Source organism: Phycodurus eques, chromosome 7 (assembly GCF_024500275.1).
Source record: "Phycodurus eques isolate BA_2022a chromosome 7, UOR_Pequ_1.1, whole genome shotgun sequence".
Taxonomy (NCBI): Eukaryota; Metazoa; Chordata; class Actinopteri; order Syngnathiformes; family Syngnathidae; genus Phycodurus; species Phycodurus eques.
The window spans coordinates 17,351,469-17,379,425 of NC_084531.1; the positions used below are offsets into that span (position 1 = coordinate 17,351,469).

Genomic DNA, 27,957 nt, shown 5'->3' on the forward strand with positions numbered 1-27,957 from the left:
CCTCAATGTCCTCTTCTAGTTTCTCTGTAGCCTTCCTAGTATTAATACTAGAGAAGGATGCGTACTGTTGGCAAAACACTTTCACTTGACTTTTTCCTACCTCCCACCACTGAATTAAGGAGGGAAAAAAACTCTTTCTTGGCTCTCCAATTACTCCAAAACAATTTAAAATTTTTACAAAAAACAAAATCATGTAAAAATTTGACATTAAAATGCCAGAATGATTTCGGCTTGTCCATGTGGGACAAAATTAGTTCCAATAATACCAAATGATGATCTGTAAACCCAACTGGGGAAATTTGACAATTAATTACCCTGGTGTTAAAAGCCACAGACATATAAAATATGTCTAATCTGGCTGCAGTAACCACGCCATCAAACACTTTCATGCGGGTATATTGTCTGTCGGTCGGATGCTTTGTCCTCCACACATCATCTAAATCCAACTCCTTAGTCATCTTTGACAAGAAACAGGATGACTGGGTATGGAGCTCCTGTCCTATTCTATCTAAAGCGGGATCGGTGCAACAGTTCCAGTCCCCTCCAACTAAAACACATTCTACTTTATCACAGTTGTCCAAATTTTCCTTTAGTACTTTGAATAAACTCAAACGGTCCCGCCCGCAATTTGGTGCATATACATTCACAAATTTAAACATAATGTTTTGGATTTCCGCTTGAACCATTACAATCCTCCCTGCAACTATTTCTGTGATCGCTAAAACATTAACACTAAGAGTGGGACTAAATAATATACCGACCCCCGCACTAAGATTAGAGCCATGACTGAGAACGTACTGACCTCCCCAACATAGCCCCCAGTCCGTTTCATTTAAATTATCACTGTGTGTTTCTTGCAACATAGCGATATCGATTCTTTTTTGTTTTAGGATTTCTAACACTAGCGCCCTCTTCTGTGCATTTCTACCCCCGTTAATAGTTAAGGATGCAACACGTAAAGAATTCATATTAATAAAAGAGAGAGAAAAACAACCAGCCAAGAGACAACAGCAGAGAAAACACCCAGTGTTGTAGTTCCATTTCTAATTTAATAATCAACTTTCAATTTTTTCTGTCTTTTACCACTTAAAATTTTCCTAGCAGCAGTCACATGCTTCCTCAGGCGATATCTCTTCTTGTCATCAAGCAAGTCTGTTCCTACCACCTTTTGTAGGGTACTCACAGTCTTCACAAACTTTCTAACATCTGGAAAATATTCTTGTACATCAACCGTTTTACCGAATGTATCCTCCAAAAACTCATCTAATTCTTTCAAAGGGTATACATCCTTACTCTGGGAAACGCTGTCAGCAATTGAAGCACCATCAGAGTCACCATTAGTCTCCAGCCCCATAGCCTGGCTCCCATCACCATGCTGAACCTGGTCTACTATATCATCATCAGTGTTTACCCTGTCAGCAGCCTTCAGCTGCTGTCTCACATCACTAGCCTGTGCCATTTTCATCTGAGCAACAATACTATTCTGTTCTATAATTTGCATGTCATTCTTACTTTCATCATTCTCAATAATAGCACGTTGTCCCTCTACCTTCGCCGCCACCGATCCACGGCTTTCAGCAAGGTGTACCTCCGCCGTCGAGACGGCATTCACACTCATCAGAATCAGAATCAGAATCATCTTTATTTGCCAAGTATGTCCAAAACACACAAGGAATTTGTCTCCGGTAGTTGGAGCCGCTCTAGTACAACAGACAGTCAATTTACAGAACACTTTGGGGACATAAAGACATTGACAAAAAACAATTGTGCAAAAAGATGCAGAGTCCTCTAGCACTTAGAGCAGTTCGAATGACTAATATTGAAATAGTCCGGTGCAATGATCATTGTGCAAAGGGCGCTGAGACTTCAAGGAGTGTATGCGGTTTAAAGTGACGAGTAGTGCGATCATCTGGGACAATGTTGGTTGCGCAAATGTTACAGATACTCCTCAATCAGTGTGCAAATGGAGCAGATGCTACTCTGGCATGAGTGGCCAGTATATGCAAATAGTGCAGCATGGCGAGACAACTACAGTGAGTGCACGAGTAATACATAATTGGCCCCACAGAAATGTGACAACGAACTCAAGTCAAAAAATTTCCAGCTTGTTGTAATGGAATTATAGGTTAGGTGTTTAAGAAGTTGATCGCAAGAGGGAAGAAGCTGTTGGAATGTCTACTAGTTCTAGTTTGCGTTGATCGGTAGCGCCTACCTAAGGGAAGGAGCTGGAAGAGCTGGTGACCGGGGTGCAGACGGTCCGAGAGGATTTTGCACGCCCTTGTCTTAGTTCTGGCAGCGTGCAAGTCCTCAATGGTGGGTAGGGGGGGAACCGACAATCCTTTCAGCAGTTTTGATTGTCCGTTGCAGTCGGAGTTTGTCCTTTTTTGTAGCAGCACCAAACCAGACTGTGATGGAAGAACACAGGACTGATTCGATGACCGCTGTGTAGAACTGTCTCAGCAGCTCCGGTGGCAGGCCGTGCTTTCTCAGAAGCCGCAGAAAGTACATCCTCTGCTGGGCCTTTTTGAGGACGGAGTTGAAGGATGCCTCCTGAAGTCCACGATCATCTCTACCGTCTTGAGCGTGTTCAGCTCCAGGTTGTGTCGGCCGCACCACAGCTCCAGCCGCTCCGCTTCCTGTCGATATGCAGACTCGTCACCGTCCTTGATGAGGCCTATGACAGTGGTGTCATCTGCAAACTTCAGGAGCTTGACAGTCGGGTTCGCTGAGGTCCAGTCGTTCGTGTAGAGAGAGAAGAGCAGCGGAGAGAGGACACAACCTTGGGCCGCCCCAGTGCTGATGCTGCGTGTGGATGAGGTGGCCTCCCCCAGCCTGACCTGCTGTGTCCTGCCCGTCAGAAAGCTGTAAATCCACTGGCAGATGGCAGGTGAGACGCTGAGCTGGAGAAGCTTGGTTGAAAGGAGTTCAGGGATGATGGTGTTGAACGCTAAGCTGAAGTCCACGAACAGGATCCTCGCGTAGGTCCCTGCACTGTCGAGGTGTTCTAGGATGAAGTGCAGTCCCATGTTGACTGCATCATCCGCAGACCTGTTCGCTTGGTAGGCAAACTGCAGGGGGTCCAGCAGGGGACCTGTGACACTCTTGAGGTGGTCCAGCACGAGACGTTCAAAGGACTTCATGACCACAGATGTCAAAGCGACAGGCCTGTAGTCATTCAGACCAGAGATTGCAGGTTTCTTGGGGACTCGAATGATGGTGGAGCGTTTGAAACAGGATGGAACTTCGCACATTTCCAAAGATCTGTTGAAGATCTGAGTGAAGACTGGAGCGAGCTGGTCCGCGCAGACTTTGAGGCAGGATGGAGGCCATTGGTCCGGTCCTGCCGCTTTGTTAATCTTCTGTTGTTTGAAGATGCGTCTCACATCCTGTTCATGGATGGTTAACGCAGAAGTCAGAGGTGCGGTTGTGGTCACGGGTGCGGCCGGGTGGGTGTGTGGAGGGAAACTGTCCTTTTCAAATCTGCAATAGAAGGTATTCAAGTCGTTGGCTAGTGTACTATTGTTCTCAGCTTGGGGGGATCGTCGCTTGTAATTAGTCAGCGATTGGAATGCATGCCAGACTGATTTTGAGTCGTTCGCGCTAAACTGTTTTTCCAACTTTGCTGCATAGATCCTCTTCGCAATGTTAATTTCTTTAGTAAGCTGGTTTCTAGCTCGATTATACAGGGCCCTGTCCCCGCTCTGATATGCATCTTCCTTAGCTTGGCGAAGCTGCTTAAGTTTAGCAGTGAACCACGGCTTGTGGTTGTTGAATGTCCGAAATGATTTTGTTGGTACACAAACCTCTTCACAGAAACTGATATAGGATGTGACAGTGTCCGTATATTCATCCAGGCTGCCAGCTGAATTTTCAAAGACACTCCAGTCTGTGCCGTCTAAACAGCTTTGAAGTTCCATCTTGGCTTCATTTGTCCACTTTTTGACTGTTTTCACTGTAGGCTTCGCACATTTAAGTTCTTGCTTGTACGTCGGTATTAAGTGAATTAAGCAGTGATCAGACGAGCCCAGGGCTGCACGAGGTATAGCACGGTATGCGTTTTTTACCGTAGTGTAGCAGTGGTCTAAAGTATTATTTTCCCTGGTAGGACAGTCGATGTGCTGCTTGTATTTAGGGAGTTCGTGGTTGAGTTTAGCTTTGTTAAAGTCCCCGAGAATAATGAAGGGTGAGTCCTGGTGGTTTTTTTCAATTTCGTTGACTTGTTCGGCGAGCGTTAGCAATGCGGCGTTCGTGTTAGCTTGCGGTGTAATATAGACTCCAGCCAGTATAAACGATCCAAACTCACGTGGCGAGTAGAATGGTTTACAGTTCAAAAACAGCGACTCCAAATGTGGGCTGCAGTGTGTGCTGAGCACCGTGACGTCCGTACACCATTTTTCGTTTATATGGAGGCATATCCCGCCGCCCTTCGTTTTCCCCGATGATTCCATGTCGCGGTCTGCTCGATGAATGTTGAAGCCGGGAAGCATGACGGCGCCATCGGGTACAGCGTCGCAAAGCCAGGTCTCCGTGAAGCACATGGCCGCGGAACGTCCTAAGTCTTTACTGGTCTTTAACAGAAGATGAAGCTCGTCCATTTTGTTGGGTAGGGAGCGTACATTCGCGAGGTGGATCGACGGGAACGCCAATCTGTGTCCTCTCTTGCGGCGTTTCACCTGAATGCCGGCTCGTTTTCCTCTGTGGCGCCGCTTCCGCCTCCATGCGCCTAAAACCGTGGACGCCGCTCCGGTGAGTAACTCGGGGAAAAAACTGAGCGGATTTTCGAAAGTTGGTGACAGAAAGTCCGGAGTAGCCTCCTTGATGGTTAGCAGGTCTCCCCTTGTGTAAGTGAGTCGTGTAAGGTCTCCAAAGACGCACGAAAAACACAAAAACAAAAACAATACTAGAGAGCGCGTTACCGAGGCGACCACACTGGTTGGCGCCATCATAGGGCCCACTCCAACGGAGTCAGGCTCAGCCGTCCGCTCCTCAACGTCAACGACCCCGTCCACAACCGGACCTGCCTGGGCGTGATCCTCGGGGCTATCAATAGCAGCAGGTCTCACTGTAGCATTGTTATGCGGACACGCCACCCATTTATGACCAACATCTCCACACTCAAAACATTTGATGCTTCCCGAGCTTGCATACACCATATACATTCCTTCCTCATGACGAACACGGAAAGAAACATCCAACGTCTGCATCTGAGAGTCTAAAAACATGAAAACCTGTCGTCTAAAAGACTGAACATGCTTCAGTTTTTCATTCTTGCATCCTAACCCAACATTACGAAATCCGCTAGCAAACTTACCAAAACGCTTCAACTCCCGTTCCAGCGCCTCGTTCGAAATAAACGGAGGGACGCCCGAAACAGTGATCCGTGTTGACGGTACGGCCAGCGGGGAAACTGGGATAAACTCGTCATTTAGAATTAATCCATTCTCTATAAATTCCGTTACAAATTTTTGTTGCTTAAAAAACACGACCACCGCTTTATTCATGCGGGATGCATGTGAGATATGCATATATCCCACCTGTTCGCCAACAGCCAGCAGCACTTGCTCCACCATGAAGCTAGGCTGTGGTACAATCCGCACGCCGTGCCTCAGAGATGGTGGCGTCTCAGGCGGCGCCATCCTCGCCACGAGGCACGGACAAAACCTTATGAAAAAAAAACCTAACCTATATTAATACACAAAAGCCTACACCGTGAAGATACAATAATCACACTGTGAGAAAACATGTATTTACATAAATATAATTTTTTTTCCTTCCAACTCTCCCTCACACTTCTCTGAAACACACCACCACAGAAGAAGAAGAATCACCTTTTATTGTCATGAACATGCATGCATGCACATGAAATTTGTCAGAGGGAGTTACCAGTGGGAGCGCTCTCCAGCACCCTGTCCAAGGACCCCAAAAAGTCTCTGTATAGTGTCTGTATTTCTCTACTTAAATAAAGAGTGTGAGTATCCTCTGATGAAGGTGTCCCATTTTTGGTGGCCTTTGGGAGGTCTGCCATCCTTCTACTTACACATCATTATCCATTAAGGGGGAAGGTATGCTTCATGAATGACCAACGTAGAGGTCGAAAAGCACATTCCAAGGATCCCAGGTGGACAATGTGCTTTCTGTGTGATAGCATCACAAAAACGTTTGTGTACTGTGTCTCGATTACTTACACTAGCAGTTGGATGGACGACAGAAGCTCTTTCTTTGTATTCAGTGAGCTGAAATATATTTGATTTCACCTCAAGATATGTTTTGATCAAGTGGTATGGTTCACTTCGACCTGACACGTTTCCATTGTGGAGGACATGCAACATTTCTTCCTATCTTCAATCCTACTGGCAGGGTCCCCGAAATTGAGAAAAAAACCACCACCACCAACAACAACAACAAAACACACAAGTCCTGCAAACTTTTTTCTCTGCATCACTCTTTTTACAGTTACTGTAACATTAAACCTATTACTGTAACACTATTGAAATAAAAAATGTGAATGTTTCTGTTTCTGTTACATACTTTTTATGTTAATATTTTATGCATCAACTTTGTACATATGTATATACAATATATTAATATAGGAGTACATTATTAACAATATTTCATTTTATTAAATTAATATACTTGTTTATTTAAAAATAAAAGGTATATATATGCATATGTACTACTACTACTATTACGACTATTATTATTATTATATCTATTTATACAATAGATTATAAAAGTCTGTTTTATTGTCAGAAAATCACAGACATTTTGTAACAGTATGAATACAATATGAGTATTTGATCTCAGAGGAAAGGAATATTAAAAACATTTCGGCTAGTCTATTAAAGAAGAAATAAGTTGTTTATACGATCACCTTTTGATTTGAGTAATAGGCAACACTGTTGGAAGTGTAGTATATACCCAGGATTTTTATTTTGGCCGTCGGTCCAGGGAGAGGCGTCTGTCTGCAGCGTGTTGGGAGAAAGGCACCACTAAAATTCAAGGGATGTTTTATAAAATACAGTGGCTCCACCTACTGGCAAAATTTACAAATAACACAATACTGTAAATATATGATCATTCTTTTCCGAGTAACACAGGCCACGTAAAAGGGATCCAGTAGGTTTTTGATCAAGAGTTTTTAAAATTTTAAATCATTTTAACACTGTATTGCTTGACTCGGTTTTGTAAATATCCATGTTCACTTTCTGTGGAATTATTAAAAAATATACTTTTTTAAATTAACGGAACTTGCACGCTACGTGGGCTATGTGTAAATGTTGCCCTCCACGGGAATCTAAAAGTTGGCTTTATGTGAATGTTTTGTGTATTCGTACCTGACAAAATGGAGTAAAATTATGCGAATTGCGTTTTTATACATGTGATTGCATCATGCATGTCGCTCCATTGATGTCACCTGCTTTTGTTTCACACCTTTTTTGTAGCTTTGGCATTTTTCTCGCTCTCCCTAAACGCCCCGTTTCAATTGGAGGAAACGGGCGTTCCGCCTTTATCCCCCCCCCCGGCAAAAACCGGTTTCCGCCATTAAAAAAAACAAAAAAAACGTTTTTTTTACTGGGTTAATGTTTCTGTTTAATGGGCTCCCATAAAACAATCTTGTCGACTCATCACCCGTTGCCCCCTGGACGGCTTATACACTTTTTATTTTTTTCATCTCTGTGTAGGTATCACTGACTGATAAACACTCATTTTGCTGGGGTAAAAGTAGATTAGTCTTTTGTAAAAAATAATGACTGAAAGCTCTTCCTCGTCGTCCACCTCTTGGAGAGAAGCTTCTTTACTCAGTAGAATCCGCACGTTGCTTCCCGTCGGCTTCGAGGGAGAATTGAAAAACTTATCACTATTGGCTGTGCCTGCGGTGAGTCACCACTAACATTTTTATAGACCACGACATGATTTTAGTGTCAACGAGAATGTTTTCTATACTGTGAAAGACTAACCCTAACCCTGTGTTGTAACCCAACTCCAAACCCTCACCCTGGCTTGAAACCCTATTTAGAACTAAATTAACCCAAACTTGAAAGCTGAACCAAAGCTGGTAAACACACTGTTAGACATTCCTGTAAATTGTACAGTTATTTACCACATACCATACACTAAAATACTTTAAAGTGATTTTAGTATTTAACAATTTTTTATTGCATCATTGGATTTTGGTTGAAGTTACGCCAAGACTGACTGTATTTTGTATCAGAAGCCGTATGGCTGCATGCATTGTGTCATGAAATGTTGAACTCCTGCCGTAATTAATATAATATCTTAATTATATTATAATATCTTAATTAAGATATTAATCCTTAATATTCATGAAAGATCAAGGTTAACATAACATGAATAATGTGTGTTTATGTTACACGTATTTCGTTGAATATGTGCCTTATTTGACTCTAAGATTATATTTATGTTGCACTTTATTTTCATGAAACCCTGACAGTGGGTTGTGTGCGAAAGAGTGACATTCGAAAGAGTGACTTTCCGGTCAGTTCAACTGTAGAACCTAGCATAACCCAACTTAACTTAACTTAACTTAACTTAACTTAATTTAATTTAATTTAATTTAGCTGTTATCTGATGATTTATAAACTGCATTAGATTGAAGTGTGAACTTTCTTGTGGTTACTCAATTTGGCCTACTTCTGCAAGCTAATAGAACTCCCATTTTCCTTGTGCGACTCATCAGCACCACAATGAATAAACTCATTGATTTAAAATCAAATAGTAACGCTCTGTTTATAGTATGTGACATAAACCAAAATCCCACGATGCAGTGGAAACTACATTTAATTAAACGGGACATGTTTTGCCAAACCAACATTCTTGAGTATTGGGGATATAATATTGTCCCTATGGTGCCTCAGTAAACATGTAAAATATTAATTAAAATCATCCACGCATTCCTGAGTTCCAGATGTTATTCTGGCCTAAAATCAGGTCATTCGAATTCCTCAAGCTTTTCTATGTCACTAGCGAAGATCTCCACCTTCCCTTTCTGCTCGAGCCAGCGCTGTCAACAAAACAAACGCATGCGCTCACAAGTGGGTCTTAAACACAGAGACAACCAATTAGAGGAAAGGGGGTGGTTTTCGGAAAAAATGGACAAAGCGGATACTAAACTGAGTCAAACAGAAGCAGCTGTCAGAGGGGCCTTTTCTGGACACTCATATGACAAAACAAGGGTGTTTTTTTTAAATGAAATTAAAACTTATATACAGTGGGTAGGGAAAGTTTTCAGAACCGCTTACATTTTTCTCTCTTTGTTATATTGCAGCCATTTGTTAAAATCATTTAAGTTAATTTTTTTCCTCATTAATATACACACGGCACCCCATATTGACAGAAAAAAACGGAATTGTTGAAATCTTTGCAGATTTATTAAAAAAGAAAAACTGAAATATCACACAGCCATATGTATTCAGACCCTTTGCTGTGACACTCAAATATTTAACTCGGGTGCTGTCCATTTCTTCTGATCATCATTAAGATGGTTCTACACCTTCATTGGAGTCCAGCTGTGTTTGATTATACTGATTGGACTTGATTAGGAAAGCCACACAACTGTTCATATAAGACCTTACAGCTCACAGTGCATGCCAGAGCAAATGAGAATCATGAGGTCAAAGGAACTGCCTGAAGAGCTCAGAGACAGAATTGTGGCAAGGCACAGATCTGGCCAAGGTTACAAAAAAAATTCTGCTGCACTTAAGGTTCCTAAAAGCACAGTGGCCTCCATAATCCTGAAATGGAAGACATTTGGGACGATCACAACCCTTCCGAGAGCTGGCCGCCCGGCCAAACTGAGCAATCAGGGGAGAAGAGCCTTGGTGAGACAGGTAAAGAAGAACCCAAAGATCACTTTGGCTGAGCTCCAGAGATGCAGTCGGGAGATGGGAGAAAGTTCTAGAAAGTCAACCATCACTGCAGCCCTCTGGAGGCGTCCATGAAAAAGATGTTGATGGATGTTCAGCATATATTTCTCCAAAACCTGTATGTACCTTTCAGCATTAATGGTGCCTTCACAGATCTGTAAGTTATCCATGCCATTGGCACTAACACAGCCCCATACCGTCACAGATGCTGGCTTTTGAACTTTGCGTCCATAACAGTCCGGATGGTTCTTTTCCTCTTTGACCTGGAGGACACGAGGGCCACAATTTCCAAAAACAACTTGAAATGTGAACTCGTCGGACCACAGAACACTTTTCCACTTTGCATCAGTCCATCTTAAATGAGCTCGGGCCCAGAGAAGCCGGCGGCGTTTCTGGGTGTTGTTGATAAATGGCTTTTGCTTTGCATAGTAGAGTTTCAAGTTGCACTTACGGATGTAGCGCCGAACTGTATTTACTGACATTGCTTTTCTGAAGTGTTCCTGAGCCCATGTGGTGATATCCTTTACACATTGATGTCGGTTTTTGATGCAGTGCCGGCTGAGGGATCGAAGGTCGCGGGCATTCAATGTTGGTTTTCGGCCTTGCCGCTTACATGCAGTGATTTCTCCAGATTCGCTGAACCTTTTGATGATATTATGGAGCGTAGATGATGAAATCCCTAAATTCCTTGCAATTGTACGTTGAGGAACATTGTCCTTAAACTATTCGACTATTTTCTCACACGCTTGTTCACAAAGAGGTGAACATCGCCCCATCTTTGCTTGTGAATGACTGAGCAATTCAGGGAAGCTCCTTTTATACCCAATCATGGCACCCACCTGCTCCCAATCAGCCTGTTCACCTGTGGGATGTTCCAAACAGGTGTTTGATGAGCATTTCTCAACTTTCGCAGTCTTTATTGCCAGCTGTCCCAGCTTTTTTTGGAACGTGTTGCAGCCATAAAATTCTACGTTAATGATTATTTGCTAAAAACAATAAAGTTTACCAGTTTGAACATTAAATATCTTGTCTTTGTAGTGTATTCAATGAAATATAGGTTGAACATGTTTTGCAAATCATTGTATTCTGTTTTTATTTGTTTAACACAACGTCCCAACTTCATTGGAATTGGGGGTTGTAAGTGGCATGTGTGGAGAAAACCAGGCACTGCTCATCACCTGTCCAATACAGTCCCAACAGTGAAGCATGGTGGTGGCAGCATCATGCTGTGGGGGTGTTTTTCAGCTGCAGGGACAGGGAGACTGGTTACAATCGAAGAAAAGATGAATGCAGCCAAGTACAGGGATATCCTGGACGAAAACTTTCTCCAGAGTGCTCAGAACCTCAGACTGGGCCGAAGGTTCAACTACCAAAAATACAATGACCTTGAGCACACAGCTAAAATACCAAAGAAGTGGGTTCAGAACAACTCTGTGACTGTTCCTTAATGGCGCAGCCAGAGCCCTGACTTAAACCCAATTGAGCATCTCTGGAAAGACCTGAAAATGGCTGCCCACCAACATTCACCATCCAACCTGACAGAACTCGAGAGGATTTGCAAGGAGGAATGGCAGATGATCCCCAAATCTAGGTGAAAAACTCATGGCTGTATTAGCTCAAAAGGGTGCTTCTACTAAATACTGAGCAAAGGGTCTGACTACTTATGGCTGTGTGATATTTCAGTTTTTCTTTTTTAATAAATCTGCAAAAATTTCAACAATTCAGTTTTTTTTCCCTGTCAATATGGGATGCTTTGTGTACATTCATGTGGAAAAAATGAACTTAAATGATTTTAGCAAATGGCTGCAATATAAAAAATAGTGAAAAATTTAAAGGGGTCTGAATACCCACTGTACTCTGTCCATGTTAGAGAGTCACTCTATGGAGGTCTAAATAGCCAAAATACGAGACCTTTAAAGTATAATCACTTTACAGTATTCTACTGCATAGTATGTGGTAAATAATTGTAGAATTTACAGCAATGTCTAAATGTACTATAATATATGTTGCCAGCATGCATTGTAATGTTCATGGCTCCACAGTGTTTAAACATTTCGGTGTTAATAACAAGACACGCATATATAACAAGAAAATACAATAATACAAGAAAGAGAATGATCATAAAATCTATTGTGGAAATGCGGAACCAGAAAAGCCTAACGCTGGCTTTAAACCCTAATTTGAAATCCTAACCCTGCCTTCAAACCTTACTTTGAACTTCTACCCATAAATTGAAACTGAACCAAGGCTCAAAACCCTAATTTGAAATCAAAATTTTTGTTTGAAATACTAACGTGAAACACTCGCCCTGGCTTGAAACTTTTATTTGAAATCTCAAACCTTGCTTGAAAACCTAACCTTAGCTTGTCACCCTAATTTGAAATCTCAACTTTAGTTTGAAACACTAACTTAAAACCTTAACCAAAGCTTGAAGCCAATCCCTGATTTAAAACCTTAATTTGAAACCTCAACCCTTGCTTGAAACCTTACCCTGGCTTCAAACCCTACTTTGGATTCCTAACCCTAGAGTTAGGGTTGAAACTCTGACCCTTGATTGAGAGCCTAATCCTTGCGTGAAACCCTAAATGAGGTTGGGAGCCCTAACCCTAATTTACAACCCAAACAACTTTCATCCGCTACACAGATTTTGACTCACTTCATGGTGCTTTCTGCAAGCTTTGTCAGCACTGTGTTCTGTGGTCATTTGGGAAGGGTGGAGCTGGATGCAGTATCTCTGGCCATAGCTGTAAGTGTCATCTCATACAATTGCACTGATACATGCACAAATTGACATTTGCTTTTTTTATCCGCAGGTTGTGAATGTTACAGGCATATCTGTTGGTGCCGGGCTGTCATCAGCATGCGATACTTTGATATCTCAGGTATGACAACTGTACTACTTCTACAGTTTTACATGAGTCTTGATGCCAAAGTTATGCATCAGTTACAGTAGACGCTAGTGTGTAATCCCATAATCTGCCATTTACAGTATGTACCACCTGCTAGGGTCTCCTAAAATAGAAGAAATCGACTGATACAGTATGTAGACCAATGGTCAGTAGTGTATATGTTGACATTCTGGTGTCCACTGTCGTGACTGATGTGCAACATTGACATCCAAAAACAAAAACACTTAGCTGTCCTCTGTAGATAGTGACTGGTGCACAAATTTGACATCAAGACTTAACACACACCACACAAGTTACAGGACGATGTCATCAACATGAACCATTCATTCATTCATCTTCCGTACCGCTTATCCTCACAAGGGTCGCGGGTGCTGCAGCCAATCCCAGCTGACTCTGGGCGAGAGGCGGGGTACACCCTGAACTGGTTGCCAGCCAATTGCAGGTCACATATAAACAAACAACCATTGTCACTCACATTCACACCAACGGGCTATTTAAAGTCTTCAATTAACTTAACATGCTTGTTTTTGGGAAACCGGAGTACCCGGAGAAAACCCACACACGCACGGGGAGAACATGCAAACTCCACAGAGGTGAGGCTGGATTTGAACCCGGGTCCTCAGAACTGTGAGCCAGATGTGCTAACCAGTCGGCTCACCGTGTCGGCTCACCCAGGAGAAGCGGCTTAGAAAATGGATGGATGGATGGATAATAAATGTTGTCCACTGTAGTGACGTGAAACTGACATCAAGTTTCTTGCATATCAAATGAAACAGTGGTTTAAAAAGACTGCAGTGACTTATGCACTTTGAGATCAACACACATTCATCTAGAAAAAAAGCTTTTGACTAGCTTTCCACTGTAGTTACTGATAAACAACTTTATCATCAAGACATGCATGTAAAAGAAAAATAATTTCAATAGCTGTCCACTGTAGTGACTGATGCCCAAATTTAGACACTAAGACAACGAAAACAGCTTTTGAATAGCTGTACATTGTAATGACTGAGGCACAACTTTGACATCAAGACGTGGACAAAAGAGCTCCTGATCAATTTTAAAAGCTGTTCACTATAGTAACTGATGTTCACAAAAGTGTTCACAAAAGTGACTCCTTCGTCAGACATATGGGGCTGGCAATCTCCAAAGAGTCGGGGTGATTGTGCAGAGGACCATCCTCATCCTTATCCTGACATGTTTCCCATGCTGGGCGGTGCTCATCAACACAGAGTCCATTCTGCTGGTTTTGGGACAAGCACCAGAGGTTGCCAGGTCAGCGGACTACAGTATTTCTTCTTCTTCTCTGCTCATCTTTTGTAAAAATGTGTCCATCGCTTTAATGGTCATTGTCTCCTCCTTAGGTTGTCTCATTTGTACGTGAAGATCTTCATGCCAGCACTTCCTGTGAGTATGCAAGGAAAAACAGTACTGACAGCCTAAATCCTGAATGATAATCCTAGTAATGAAATTCAGTCCAAGGACTGCATCAAAAATGCTAGAGGTTCTCTCTCCAATTTGGCACACTTTTGACTGCAGTAAATTTTCCAGGGAACTAGAGACATTTGGTGGAGCATTTTGTGTTTGGACCACGATTGTCTAACATGAGGTAATACTTTCGAGACAGTGCCGTGAAAAGGTATTGGCCCCCTTCTCAAATTCTTGTATTTTTGCATAGTTTCCCCACTTTAATGTTTAAGATAATCAAACAAATGTAAACATCAGACCAATATAACCCAAACGAACTTAAAATGCTGATTTAAATGGTGATTTCATTTACTAAGGAAAAAAAACTATTCAGTTACCTGGTCCTGTGTGAAAAAGTAATGCCCCCCTAAATCTCATAACTGTTTGGGCCATCCTCAGCAGCAACTAAAGTCAAGCGTTTCCTATAACTGGCAATGAGTCTTTCACATCTCTGTGGAGATATTTTGACAGACTCTTCCTTGCAATTGTTTGAATTAAGCAAAAATTGAGGGTTTTTCGAGCATGAACGGCTTTTTTAAGGTCATGCTACTGCATTTCAATCAGATTCAAGTGTCGACTTTGACGAGGCCACTCCAAAACATTCGTTTTGTTTTTTAAAGACATTCAGAAGTTAGTGTATTTTGGATTGTTATCCTGCTGTAGAAGTACGCTTCAGCTTAGGTCACAAACAGATGACTGAACATTCTCCTTCAGGATTTTCTGTTAAAGAGCAGAATTCATGGTTTGATCAATCACAGCAAGTTGTTCCGGTCCTGAAGGAACAAAGCAGCCCAAGCCCATCACACTACCACCACCATGTTTGACTGTTGGTATGATGTTCTTTTTTTGAAATGCTGTCCTACATTAACACCAGATGTAACGAGAGACACAGCATCTAAAAAGCTCCACTTTCATCTCGTCAGTCCATATAATATTCTCTCAAAAGTCTGGGGACTCATTCAGATGTTTTTTTTTTTTTTTGGTCAGCAGTGGTTTTTGCCTTGGAACTCTGCGATGGATGGCATTTTTGCCCAGTCTCTTCCTTATTGTTGTGTCATGAACACTGACCTTAACTGAGGCAAGGGAGGCCTGCAGTTGTTTAGAAGTTCCTTTGTGGCCTCCTGGATGAGTCATTGCTGTTCTCTTGGGGTAATCTTTGTAGGCCAACCACTCCTGGGAAGGTTCACCACTGTTCCATGCTTTCTCCATGTGAGGATAATGGCTCTCCCTATGGTTTGCCGGAAGCCTGAAGCTTTAGAAATGACTTTTGTAACCCTTTCCAGACTGATAGATGTCAATTACTTTATTTCTCAACTGTTTCGCAATTTCTTTGGATCATGTAATTTTTTAGATCTTTTGTACAACTTGATTTTGTCAGGACAGATCTGTTTAAGGGCTTTCTTGACTGAACAGGTCTGGAGGTAATGTGGTTTAGGTGTGATCAGTAAAAATTAACCAAAAATTGTGATTAGCCACAATGAATCTTTTTAACGGCACTGAGAGGTCCAGGAACCATTGGGATGGGGTTTAGCAGCACTGAGCATTTGAACCTTTTAGTTCCAAGAGATATAAGTACTAAAAAGCAAAGGTTCCTAGAACATACCCTAATGAGGATAAGCCGTATACATTTTTTTTATGAATTGATGGATGGATGGGAGTAGAGTTCAGTAGACACTCTTGTTTACATATAGACATTAAAGAGTTCACCGCTGAGCCCATTTGAACTCTGTTGCTAACCAAAACAGCAGCACCTAAGTCTCTCAGACGAATTTAGGTGTGGACTTGTTACGGTAGATGTTCTACACCTGTATGGTGTGTCCACCTGTGCTTGCCCTCTCCCTGCTGTGAAGCAGCGGACAAAGTCAAATTTAAAGCAGTGACTGATGTATGACATTTTTGAAAAATGGGTATAGGCTTTGAGCCCCACAAATTCTTGCCTAATAACTAGCAAACATGGTGGCTAGTTGTACATGTAGTAGTACCGTTGTGCTTTTTGTGTTCAATGAAATGCCGATATCTTTATTTACAGGCTACATTCATGTTTCAACTGCAAGCGGGATACTTGCAAAACCAGGTAACATCTGCTCATTCTCAACTGACATACTGTACCATATAAACCTATAAAACCATTTGATCGTCTATTTCAGGGGATCATATGGCCACAAGTGATCACAGGCTTTGTGGCCAATCTCCTCAATGCCTACATGAACTACATTGTTCTCTTTGTATTAAACATGGGAGTAGCGTGAGTATTGAGAATTCAAATTGCTTCGTTTCTTCATTGCCGTTACTGTTAGGCTAATAAATTGCTGTTTTTAGTTTTTTTCATACTGGAAAAACTGGCTTGGTGTTAGTCACGGGCATGATCAGATATTAGCTCAGTAGCTCCCTGCGGAGTTTTTTGAAAATACAGCACCCAAAACTAGCTTCACCTAGCAGCATGAAATTTGGTGGGTGAATTTATCATGAGTAGACTCAAAAAAGGTCTCAAGAGGCCATAAATGTAAAAAAAAAACCAAAAAAAAAACCCCAAAGCCTGCCACTTTGAATTGAAACGACCATTTTCGAATCATGTCACTTTGGAGGTATCCTTTTAAAGAAAACCACTATAGATTTTTTTCTAATTACTACAAAATTTTAACCACGTATACAGTACTAGACAGATGGGATTAGTCATCGCGTGCGAGCGGAACATGGTTGGCAAAGGTTAATCACTCGCCAAAAAACCCAGAATGCCAATAAATCAAACGTCTTGTGATTCATAGATACACTCTGTTGTCAGAAAGATAGGTTTTCTTTCAACATTCATGTTGCTCTTTTATTCTTAATGTTTGCCTTCACCCATTTCTGCACCCCCCAATTAAAATATATTTGGCAGAGGTTCTGCTCTTGCCAACATCGTGTCACAGTTTTCCATGGCTGGCATCTTGTACACTTACATCTTGTGGAAAGGTCTTCACAAGGTTACCTGGGGAGGTGAGTGGCAACATGCTGTGGTGGAGGTGTATTATAATTGATATCCACTATGGTTTACTGAATTCAGATTAGGGCTGCACGATATTGGGGAAAAATGGTATTGCGATTTTTTTGTAACCCTGCGATATATATTGTGATGTGGAAAAAATACAGGATAACATACTGGTGAAATGTGAAAACTAGCACACATTTTTCTTTTTCCCTCTATGTATTTTTTTGGACAGTTGAGTAGAAAATAAACTATTCTCAACAGAGCACCGGAGTATATAGTTGTGTCTACCTCTATTTAAATGCACTGTAGTATTGAGCAGGTAAGTGTACTGTGGCCTGGAAGTGCAAAACAATATAACAAATTGTGAAACACTTTTACATTTCAGAAAACAAATTAACAAAAGCCATAACACTTTTACATTCCAGACAACAAATTAGCAAAAACCAAAACACTTTTACGTTTCAGAAAACAAATTAACAAATGCCAAAACACTTTTACGTTTCACAAAACAAATTACCAAAAGCCAAAACACTTTTACATTCCATAAAACAAATTAACAAAAACCAAAACACTTTTACAAATTGTAAAAGACAAAACACCTGGAAAGGGAATGTCCCATTTCACAGACATTCTTAGACACACTATAGGCTTTAATTATTTGTGCTTGGATCACTAACAACAACACAGGTTATACTAACATATCAACTCACAGGTTCTTACAGGTGTTTAGACACTAAAAAGGAATCCCACTACACCACTCGTCAGTAGCACTGTCTTGCTCATTTTCCTACATCCTTCCCTGCCCTTTTCTGTCCTCTCTTATCTTTTTCTCTTGGTTTGTTGCATGTCCTCACCGGGTGCGCCCCCCCCCCCCCCCCCCCCCCCCTTCTACAAGTGACTGTTGTAATGTTACTTATGTTCAAATATCTAGACTATCTCACTCACTATTGTTCTGCTGTGGTTCTCACCCCTAGTCCCCATGTCCACTCTGTCCCTCTGTCTGTCCCCTAAAACTCATTTCTGTCCGGCTGCATTTTCAATAAACATCAGAATAATGAAAACAATTTAAATAAGATGAGGGAGTATTTCAAACTCCCCTGTTGCACAGCAAAACTGTTCCAGCACAAAGGCATACAGAGCCTCCATTCTGCAAGGCCTTGCAGCTGAACAGGACAGGTTTAAAAAAAAAAAAAGAGTAAAAATCAAGGGGCTAAATACAACAGATGAAAGTCCGAAAAGAAGACCAACGTAGGACATTAGAGCTTGCATTACAGAGGGATGAAATCTTTTATATAAATACAAATGAAGCTTTTTAGAATACACTACAAGTTCTTGAACTATGTTCACAGGTTGGTCCAAAGATTGTCTGCAGGAGTGGGGCTCTTTCATCCACTTAGCCATCCCCAGCATGTTGATGTTGTGTGTGGAGTGGTGGACTTTCGAGATTGCCATCTTCCTAGCAGGTGCTGTCAGCCAACACATTTTTGCACTGTATTTGGTCTGCAACAAAAGAAAACCTATTTTTCCTCTGGACAGGTCTCATAAGTGAGGTAGAACTTGGAGCTCAGTCAGTCATCTATCAAATCTCAAACTGTGTTTATATGGTGGTGATTTTAACTCAATATTTTTATTAGACTTTGACGATGAGAGACTTAACATTCTGCTTTGCTGTCAGTTTCCTTTCGGTTTCAGTCAGGCGGGCACTGTACGAGTGGGAAATGCTCTGGGAGCTGGAGATGCCCAGCGGGCTAAGTTGTCTGCAAAACTGTCAATGTTCTGTGCAGGTTAGTCCATCTGTAAACACCACCTTATATTTTGCATTGCTTTCACCAACCAGGCTACACACCAGAAGAGCTACATTCGTCTCTATTCAGTTATGACCCCTGATAATGGTACAACACCCATGGCCATTTTCCTTAACACACCTGAGGGCATTTTGTGTTACATGGCAAATCATCAAATTTTGCTGTCAACCTCTGCCCACCCACTACAATGAAAAATCAAAGCTTTCACAATTTTGATTTGTCCATCTGTCTTGTATTCCCGGTCTAATTTTGGTGGCAATGGGTGGATTCCCTTGGAGAAGTTTGTTCACGTACACTGGATTCCGTATCAATGGGTGATAATATTTTCTTTGTAAGACAACAAACGAGATACTACTGCAAAAAACAAATTCTAAAGATTAAATATCTCAAATCAAATCAAGATATGCTTGTCAGCCAAGATATTTCTTATCAGGAAGTTTTAGTGTGCCCTGCATTTCACTTGTTTCAAGCACTTTTTCGTTTTCCAGATTTTTTGGGTGTGGCTAAAACAGTGCACAATCAGACACTTGGGCGTCCAGCATGAGTTGCCCCTCCCTCACTACAGAAAACCTGAGCGCCTTTGTTCACTTCAGTATTCATCTGCCGCAATTGCGACTTAGTTTTTATTACTAGGCCTATTTGTACCACTACAGCGTGGAGTTGGCTATCTATCCCTAAACCCCCAAAAATGCATATTCTGTGGATGCTACAACAGAACAGCTCAGTATTGTTATTTAAATTCTCAAGTTCGTCGCTTGTCGTAGCCCCAGAAGCCTGTTCTACTAGCAGATAATTTTGCTTAAATTAAGTAATTTAGTCCTGATTTAAGGACTTTTCCCCCCTTATTTAAGCCATGTTTACGTAAATCGCAAGATGGTGGCTATGACTTGTATGTTCAGCATGTATTCCAGTGGTAGAAAAAGGGTTGAACTTTTCACCTTTCCCCACAGTGTTAGTCTCTTTATGCTTGATGGTCATCATTGGGAGCCTGAGACATCATATTGCTTTTATCTTCACGTATGACGAGTGAGTATATCATTAATGGCTTATCTGATTCATCCGATTGAATATAGAAAACCTTGGACCACACGCTTTCAGCCTACACTGTTATGATGACCTTTTCTTACTTATTTTTTTTGCACATATTGTCAAGGCTCTTCGTAGCTGTGCTCAGTTGTGTTTGGCTCACTCAGATCCACGGATAGAGTGACACACATTGGCACGTTTACAAGAGGGGCGCTGCCCCACCAGATCAAAGTATTATAGTAGTAGTGCTTAAATTGTAAATTGAATTTGTAAACAATAGTCATAAAAATAACCAGCCAACTGGAAAAAAATAGCCCCCCTAAAACAGTTTAACGTAGTAACAGGAAATTTGGTAGGCATGTCTATCATTGGTAGACCCACAAAAAAGTCCCAAGCAGCCATGCCTGAAAGACTGAAAGGAGCCACTTTAGGTTTAATTGGCTCAGTAGAACCCAACCGGATTAAAAAATAAATAAAAATCTGGTCAGAAAACCGGTTTACATAGAAACAGGAAATTACATCACGAGTAGACCCACAAAAAAGTCTCAAGAATCCATATCTGAAAAGATAGATAGTAAAAAAATAAGAAGTGTGTTTTACCACTGTTTTGTGGCGCAGGGCACAGCACAGTGCTACAGGGACAGCGCCATGGTGCAAACATGCCCATATTTGGTGCTGGCTGTTAAGAATTATTTTTTTCCAGGCTGATGCCTTTTCCCGCTGGTTTGGGCGTAAAGTGCTACAGTGCTGCGATGCAGATTAGTCACCGTAACGATGGAAAGCCATACAGAAGAACATCCATCCATTAATTTTCTGAGCCGCTTCTCCTCACTAGGGTCGTGGACGTGCTGGAGCCTATCCCAGCTATCATCGGGCAGGAGGCGGGGTACACCCTGAACGGGTTGCCAGCCAATCGCAGGGCACATACAAACAAACAACCATTTGCACTCACAGTCACACCTAGAGGCAATTTAGAGTCTCCAATTAATGCATGTTTTTGGGATGTGGGAGGAAACCGGAGTGCCCGGAGAAAACCCACGCAGGCACGGGGAGAACATGCAAACTCCACACAGGCGGGGCCAGGGATTGAACCCCGGTCCTCAGAACTGTGAGGCTGACGCTCTAACCAGTCGCCCACCGTGCCGCCTACAGAAGAACAAATTATCTTAAATACCGCCAATGTGTTATGTGTGTTTCAAAATACAAAACGTCTTCAAAACACAGAAGTTACACAGAAATGGCCACTGGGTAGTTCAAATATACACTATATTGCCAAAAGTATTCGCTCACCTGCCATGACTCACATGAATTTAAGTGACATCCCATTTCTAATCCATAGGGTTCAATATGACGTTGGTCAATCCTTTGCAGCTATAACAGCTTCAACTTTCCACAAGGTTCAGGAGTGTGCTTATGAGACTTTTTGACCATTCTTCCAGAGGCACATTTGTGAGGTCACACACCGCTCTAGTTCATCCCAAAGCTGTTCTATCGGGTTGAGGTCAAGACTCTGTCCAGGCCAGTCAAGTTCATCCACACCAGACTCTGTCATCCTTGTCTTTCTCGACCTTGCTTTGTGATCGAATACTTTTGGCAATATAGTATAGCACTTACTGTAGCTTTTAGCGTTGAAGGCTAACAGCCACCGACCAGATCCAAAAGGTTCTTCGAAGCCAACCAGGGTGTTATCATACATGATAGCAGTAATGTAATGTACTGTATTGTCATTTTAACTTTTTTTTAAGTATTAAAGCTAATTACTCCTGCTTCCACTCACTTCTACCATATTTGTCTTCTCGTTTGTTTGTCATCTTTTATCTCTTTACTCTCTACTTTGTGTTCCTTGGTGTATAATGAGGAGACAGGACACAGTGGACTCTTGTTAGGAAATTATTTTTAATGAAAGCCCCAGAGGTGGCGTACAACCAGTAAATGCAAAGTATGGTGGGACATGTTGTCCAATATACCTATAAGTATGTACCTTTACAAGTGGGACTTCCTGCCTATGCATATTTAGACCCCCACCACACCTAAAAATGTAATTAACACATCTCCTATGTGAGAAAAGGTGTTATGATCCAAAAAGACAACATGGAGCTGTTTGGCCATAATTTCAATATGAATGTTTGATGCAAATAAAAAAACAGTGAAGATGGGATGTTCTTCTTCAGCTGGAAAGGTGGACTTAGTCAAGGTGGAGGAAATTATGAACAGTTCCAAATACCAGTCAGTAGGGGGTTTACATGGAGCCTTCTATTCCGATTAAAATCGGTTTAGAAGCCCAAACCGAATGAAAATGCTCCATATAAACACGTCAATTGGAATGAACAGGCCGAATGTGAATGGCATTTTATTTGTTTTCACAGGGGTGGAATATTCCTTTTGCCAAACTGGTTAGAAGTAAATTTTCATCATGTAAACCATGAATCGTAATGGTGCCGGGCTGATCTCTGTCTCCACATGCTCTGCTCTGACGTAAATGCGCAGTGACGTCATCGTTTACACACATAAATATGACTGCTTGATGCAGACTTTTTATACCCACTGTAGTCATTGTGCACGGTGCTAGTTATGAATAACTGACAAGAAAAGCTATCGTAATAATTATGTAGCTGACACCTACTTTGACAAGAGAGCGTGCCGTGTACTCCTTTGAGTTTATGATTGTTTCTAGTCGTTTTGTTTATTTCTATTGTGTGAGGTTGTTGTTATCATGAATAACCAGCTAGAGGAGTCATTGCCTTAATTATATGAATGACTTGTACATTGACCAAGTGTACCTTGGATTTCTTTGACATTCAAGTCATCTTGTTTATTTGTTTTGTGCAAGGTGGTGGTTAGAAAAGAATAGAATACAATAGCCTTTATTGTCTGTGCATTAAATTGACTTTTTTTGTGTGGATTATTTCTAGTAATTCTTTTTATTTCTAATGTCATTAATATTGTGTTTGTCATACTGAAAATGCCGTTGTGTTTCTAACAGACAAATACGGCTAAAGGTTGCTGAGGTTGTGATATTCTATGCTCCGTTCATCCTGATGGAAGCAATTGTAGTAAGCATGTTTAAAGTATTTAAATATTGAATTATGAACTTGCAACATTGTTGAGTATGTTTTCACAGGTGGCCGCCGGAGGGATTATCATAGGAATGGGGAAGCAGAAAGTCGGGGCGGTCTGTAACATTCTGGGTTATTATGGAGTGTGTCTACCTGTTGGAGTGCCGCTGATGTTTAAAACCAAATTAGGAATCAAAGGTACTTCCTTTTCATATTTTTTAGATTATTTTGACATCCTTCACTGTGTAGCGTATATTGGTGTTACAAAAAATGCAATTAATGTGTTAAGGGGTAGGAGGATAATGTTTTTATCTTTTGTTCCTCGGGGTCCATTTCTAGTGAAACGGGAGGATATGGTAACTGAGAATGTTTAGTTAGCATCAAAATCGGGCACCACATCATTTATTAGCTAACAGCAGGGCAAAACGACGAAAAACCTTGTGGATCAATCTTTTTCTGAAAGGGTTGCCACAGTTATGTAAAAATTAGTCCTCGATTGCAGAGGTCACTATCCTTGACTAAAACATACACAGTACACAATAGAATGCTTGATAATGTGGAACATTTATTGTGAAACTACAGGGAAACTGGGGAAAAATGCTAAGGGAGTTAACTACGTAATAAAAGACAATGATACATAACACTGCAGAATATAGAGTAAATGGCTGAACTCATGAGATGAGCGTGAATGAACTGATGCGTGTTGAGAGAGAATAAAATCGGGACCCATGTGATCGTTAAACCAACACCTACCATGCATCAATTTGTACCTATTCTGGTAGTTGCTGCAATGTTTACTCACTATTAGTGGATCACGTGGTCAGGCGGGAAACAGGCAGTTGAAAAGTCGGAAACAAGATGAAGAAAGGGGAAAAAAACGGCGAAGGACCCAAAAATGAAAATTGGCGGTCATGCGGACGCAGGGCATTGCCCTCATAACTTTCCTGCTGTTGGGTTTGCTGCCGGGTCACACTTTTACACTTGGTTGAGAGTGTAACTTGCGGGAATACCAGAGATTTTTCTCAGTAGCCTGGCAAACCAGAAGGGTGGGAGAACAAGACCCGCAGGCTTAATGCCGGACCAAGCCTTTCCGGGGGAAACCATGTGGAGATAAAATGGGAGGGTGACGGGACAGCCGGAGCCAAGAGGTGTCAGGTAGGCGAGAGCGCAGGAGCGGAGCCAGGAAGTAAGAACATGAGACAAAGGAAAGGGTCTGCCTTTATATCTCTGGATCACCGGGGGACAGAGATCACGCCGCCGTCTCGGTTTTCTTCTCTAAGTTTCTTAAGTATCCGGGCGCACCCTAATCATGGGCGGACTCCGCTTTCTTTTTAAAATGGGTCCCAACTTTGAAACTGTCTCAAGCAGAGATTAAATATAAGAATGTACTTGTTTCAGTCTGGGTTCTGGCAGATCAAATAATACTGTTCAATACAAAACTATTTCATCTGTTTTGCGTCACATTAATTTAAATATTCTATGCTTCTAACCATGTGACACAGTTCTCATGAACAGACATCATAAAACTTGCAGAATCAACATTTAAATTACAGAAATAAAGGCGTACATTCAGGGTACTCATGGAGACTGGTACACGTTTGTATAAGCGTGGGATTTTCTTTTCTTTTTTTTGTTAATTCTCAATATATATATACATATATATATATATATATATATGTATATATATATGGTCACAAGGAGTCCATCTTGTAGTGTTTTCGATCACCACTTGGGGATGTTCTGCCAATGAGCAGTGACTCCTCATTCTGAGGGTGATGTCTGGTTCTTATCAATCTGCTGAGAGAGCATTTAGGTTGATAAAAAGGGAATTGTTATTTGTGGAACAGTCATCAACCATCCTTCATCCCATTGAGTATTCCTGTGAGTCAAAACAGACATTCTGTTGGCTTGTGGGCTTATCTAAGAAATGTTGGGGGTTCGCTGAGCGGATTAGAAAAAGCAGGACAGGCCAGTCTTCTGTGGTCTTTAGACCGAGAGTCGATATCGTTACAACTGTCTGCAATAACCTTTATATAACTATAATATAATATAAAATAACTTTTTTAAATTAACAGGTCTGTGGACAGGTTTCTGTGCCTCTGTGTCTCTGCAGAGCTGCTTACTGCTTGTCTACTTGGCAAAGATGAACTGGGAGAAAGTTACACTTGAGGTAATGCTTTTGGGATCATTTGACTGCAAATTTTATGTACAGCGGTGCCTTGAGGTATGAGTTTAATTTGTTTGTTTATCTTGTACCTCCAAAAATACCCACCCCAGAATACTCGGGACTAATGCACTGTTGTGTTATATCTTTCTGCATTCGTTGCACTGTTTGAATTGAAAGTTGTTGTTATTTAAAAAAAAAATTTTTTAATTGAATTTGCCTCATTTGCTTTGTATGCTAATATGATGTTGGGGTTACTGTTTTAAATATTCACCATGGGGTGTAGTGGTACATTCGCCTGACTTTGGTGCAGGTAGCGTGGGTTCAGTTCCCACTTAGTGACAGTGTGAATGTGAGTGTGACTGGTTTTCTGTGGCTATATGTGCGACCAGTTCAGGGTGTAGCCCAAAGTCACCTGGAATAGGCTCCAGCACCCCGTGACACTGAACAGGATAAGCGGCATTGAGAATGGATGGATATTCACCATGAGGAGTGTTGTGAGCAAAAGGTGTTAATAAAATGTTGAACTACTCTAGCTTCTTTAGTTTTCAGTACCGATGCTTTAAAAGTGGCTATTTAAAAAAATCTGAAAACAATATGAAAAATTTGTGATGATAATCGTGATTGGACAATATGAAAAAAATTATCTTGAATTTTTTTTTTTTTTTTTGCCAGATCGCACAGCCATTTTTTACAGCCTTATTTTACATATTTGATGATTTTATTTTATTTTTTTATTCATTCAAATTTAGAAGGCTTTTTAATAACACACTTTGTGTGGTGTGTCAAATTTGCAAGACATTTTTGTCCTTTTACAGGCACTTTAAACATTTACTGTATATGGTACCACAGTCATAATGGCCTTCTGAGGTAAACCGTAACTACAATGTGGCCTGCGACAAAAATGGGTTTGACACCCCTGCCTTAAACGGTTATAAGACTGCGACACTGATGCTATTCAATCACCCGTCTATGGCATTTTGCATTGTTCGTTAGCATAACGCTGAACGGCCATTAGACAAAGTTATGTGGTTGTTTTAAATACACAACGTGCATTTTCTCTATGTTTAATTTGACAGTAATGTTCAACTGGGAGTGGCAAAAAACAACTTGAAGCCACTTTTTTGAAGAATTGTTCACTGTTTGCCAAACTGCTGCTTGTTGTGGAATGAGTTGAGTTGAGTTCACTGGTATCTGAAATTTTTCCTCGCAGTTCAAAGTAAAAAAATCACCTGAATGATGGTTAGTATCTCGAAAAAAACTCCGCTCAATGCACCACCACTGTATAATAATAATAATAATATTTACAATTCTTATGTTTTTATATTTTATTATTAATATTATTATTTTAATTTCTTACTTCCCAGGCTCAGATTAGAGCTGGTGTTACCAGGAGTTCAGGTAAGCTGCAAAAAGCTCCTTTTCAACCTCTATTAATAAAACATTCAGCATGTCAAACAAAGTAAATACAAAGAAAAACATTACAAAAAGAAACAATACTAAAAGAACACAAATACATTCAAGCAATAAGAACAGACATATTGAAAGTGGTTTTGGTGATTAACGTTCTTGATTTAGCTATCGCTCTCGCTCTGCCCAACAGAAGACCCCCAGCATCAAAGCGACATGTATGAGCTGCTGGTCCCTGAGGAACGGGAGGAGGAGTGGGAGGAGGAGGATGAGGAGGAGGAAGAGGAAGAGGCGGCGACGGTAGTGGCGGTGAGCGCTCCAGACCAGTACCTCGCCCAAAGGACCTTAATGGTGCATCGAGGTCTTCTTGTTGCCCTCATGCTCTTCATTATGGTTGCCGGGATCGTGGTCAACCAACTATTGACCAAGTCGGTCAAGTAATCCATCCATTTGTCAATCTACGGTGTTCCTTTGAAGTTCATTAAAGTGTCACGAAACAGGCTACAAAATGTCTTGTAAATTCAACACACCACAGAAAAGACTCTTAACATTAACAAGCCGGACAATAAATGAGTGGATAAAAAAAAATCGCTATGTATGTGAAATCAGGCTTCAAAATAGTCAAGAATTTAGACATTCTTTCAGCTTCCAGACGCTTTGAAAATCCCGCCTCCAGCTCTTTAAATCAAATACTTGTATCTTGGCTCCTCTGCTTCCGGGAAGAGGAGCAATGCACAGCACATGGTTTCACGGGCCGCAGAGAGTCATTCTGCCCCTTTGTTTCTCGAAATACAGCAGACTGGCGTGGGGCCGCGAGGTGGCTGATCCTGTGCGGTTCGTCGCTCGCTGCTTCGCTACGCAGCGCACGTGTGGGCAGACGGCAGAGACATTGTAGCCCAAATAACACAAAACACATCACACTTCAGGGAAGATATGTTTTTTCGAGTTGTGGCATACTTTGATGGCTAACTCCACGCTATACTGGTAGAACTGGGTCCATAATGAATGAGGAAATGGCGATTCCGCTGAATGACCACTGCATTGAATAAGGGCGCTTAGTGTTTATATAGTGGGGGACGGGACTCATGCCAGAAAGTGTTTATATATTCTAAGTACCACCTTTTTTTTTATATCCTGCTAACAGCCCAGTCTTTCTACACCTAACAGAGGATTTTCCACTTCTTAAATTAAAATTTAATACATCTCCATGGGCAGCAGGGGATATCTCCATTTACTACAGTGCAGTAAGTCATTAACCGCCTATTTTCAGT

At 41.3% G+C, this 27,957-nt stretch overlaps 1 protein-coding gene across 2 annotated transcripts; it reads left to right on the forward strand.

The window, feature by feature from the left end:
- The first annotated feature begins 7,369 nt into the window (after positions 1 to 7,369).
- On the forward strand, positions 7,370 to 27,182 carry slc47a3 (solute carrier family 47 member 3). 2 transcript variants are annotated; one of them, XM_061682135.1, is made up of 17 exons: positions 7,370 to 7,876; positions 12,529 to 12,630; positions 12,698 to 12,766; positions 13,917 to 14,065; positions 14,155 to 14,197; positions 16,287 to 16,331; positions 16,405 to 16,502; positions 17,136 to 17,233; positions 18,575 to 18,688; positions 18,762 to 18,829; positions 18,901 to 19,009; positions 19,981 to 20,056; positions 23,040 to 23,109; positions 23,178 to 23,310; positions 25,188 to 25,282; positions 26,644 to 26,677; positions 26,880 to 27,182. In XM_061682135.1, exons 1-17 carry the CDS (start codon positions 7,748 to 7,750, stop codon positions 27,125 to 27,127), a joined length of 1,680 nt encoding a protein of 559 aa, XP_061538119.1. In that variant the 5' UTR covers positions 7,370 to 7,747; the 3' UTR covers positions 27,128 to 27,182. The 2 variants fall into 2 exon arrangements, with proteins under 2 accessions (XP_061538119.1, XP_061538120.1); XM_061682136.1 differs by lacking the exons at positions 19,981 to 20,056; positions 23,040 to 23,109; positions 23,178 to 23,310.
- The last annotated feature ends 775 nt before the right edge of the window (positions 27,183 to 27,957 follow it).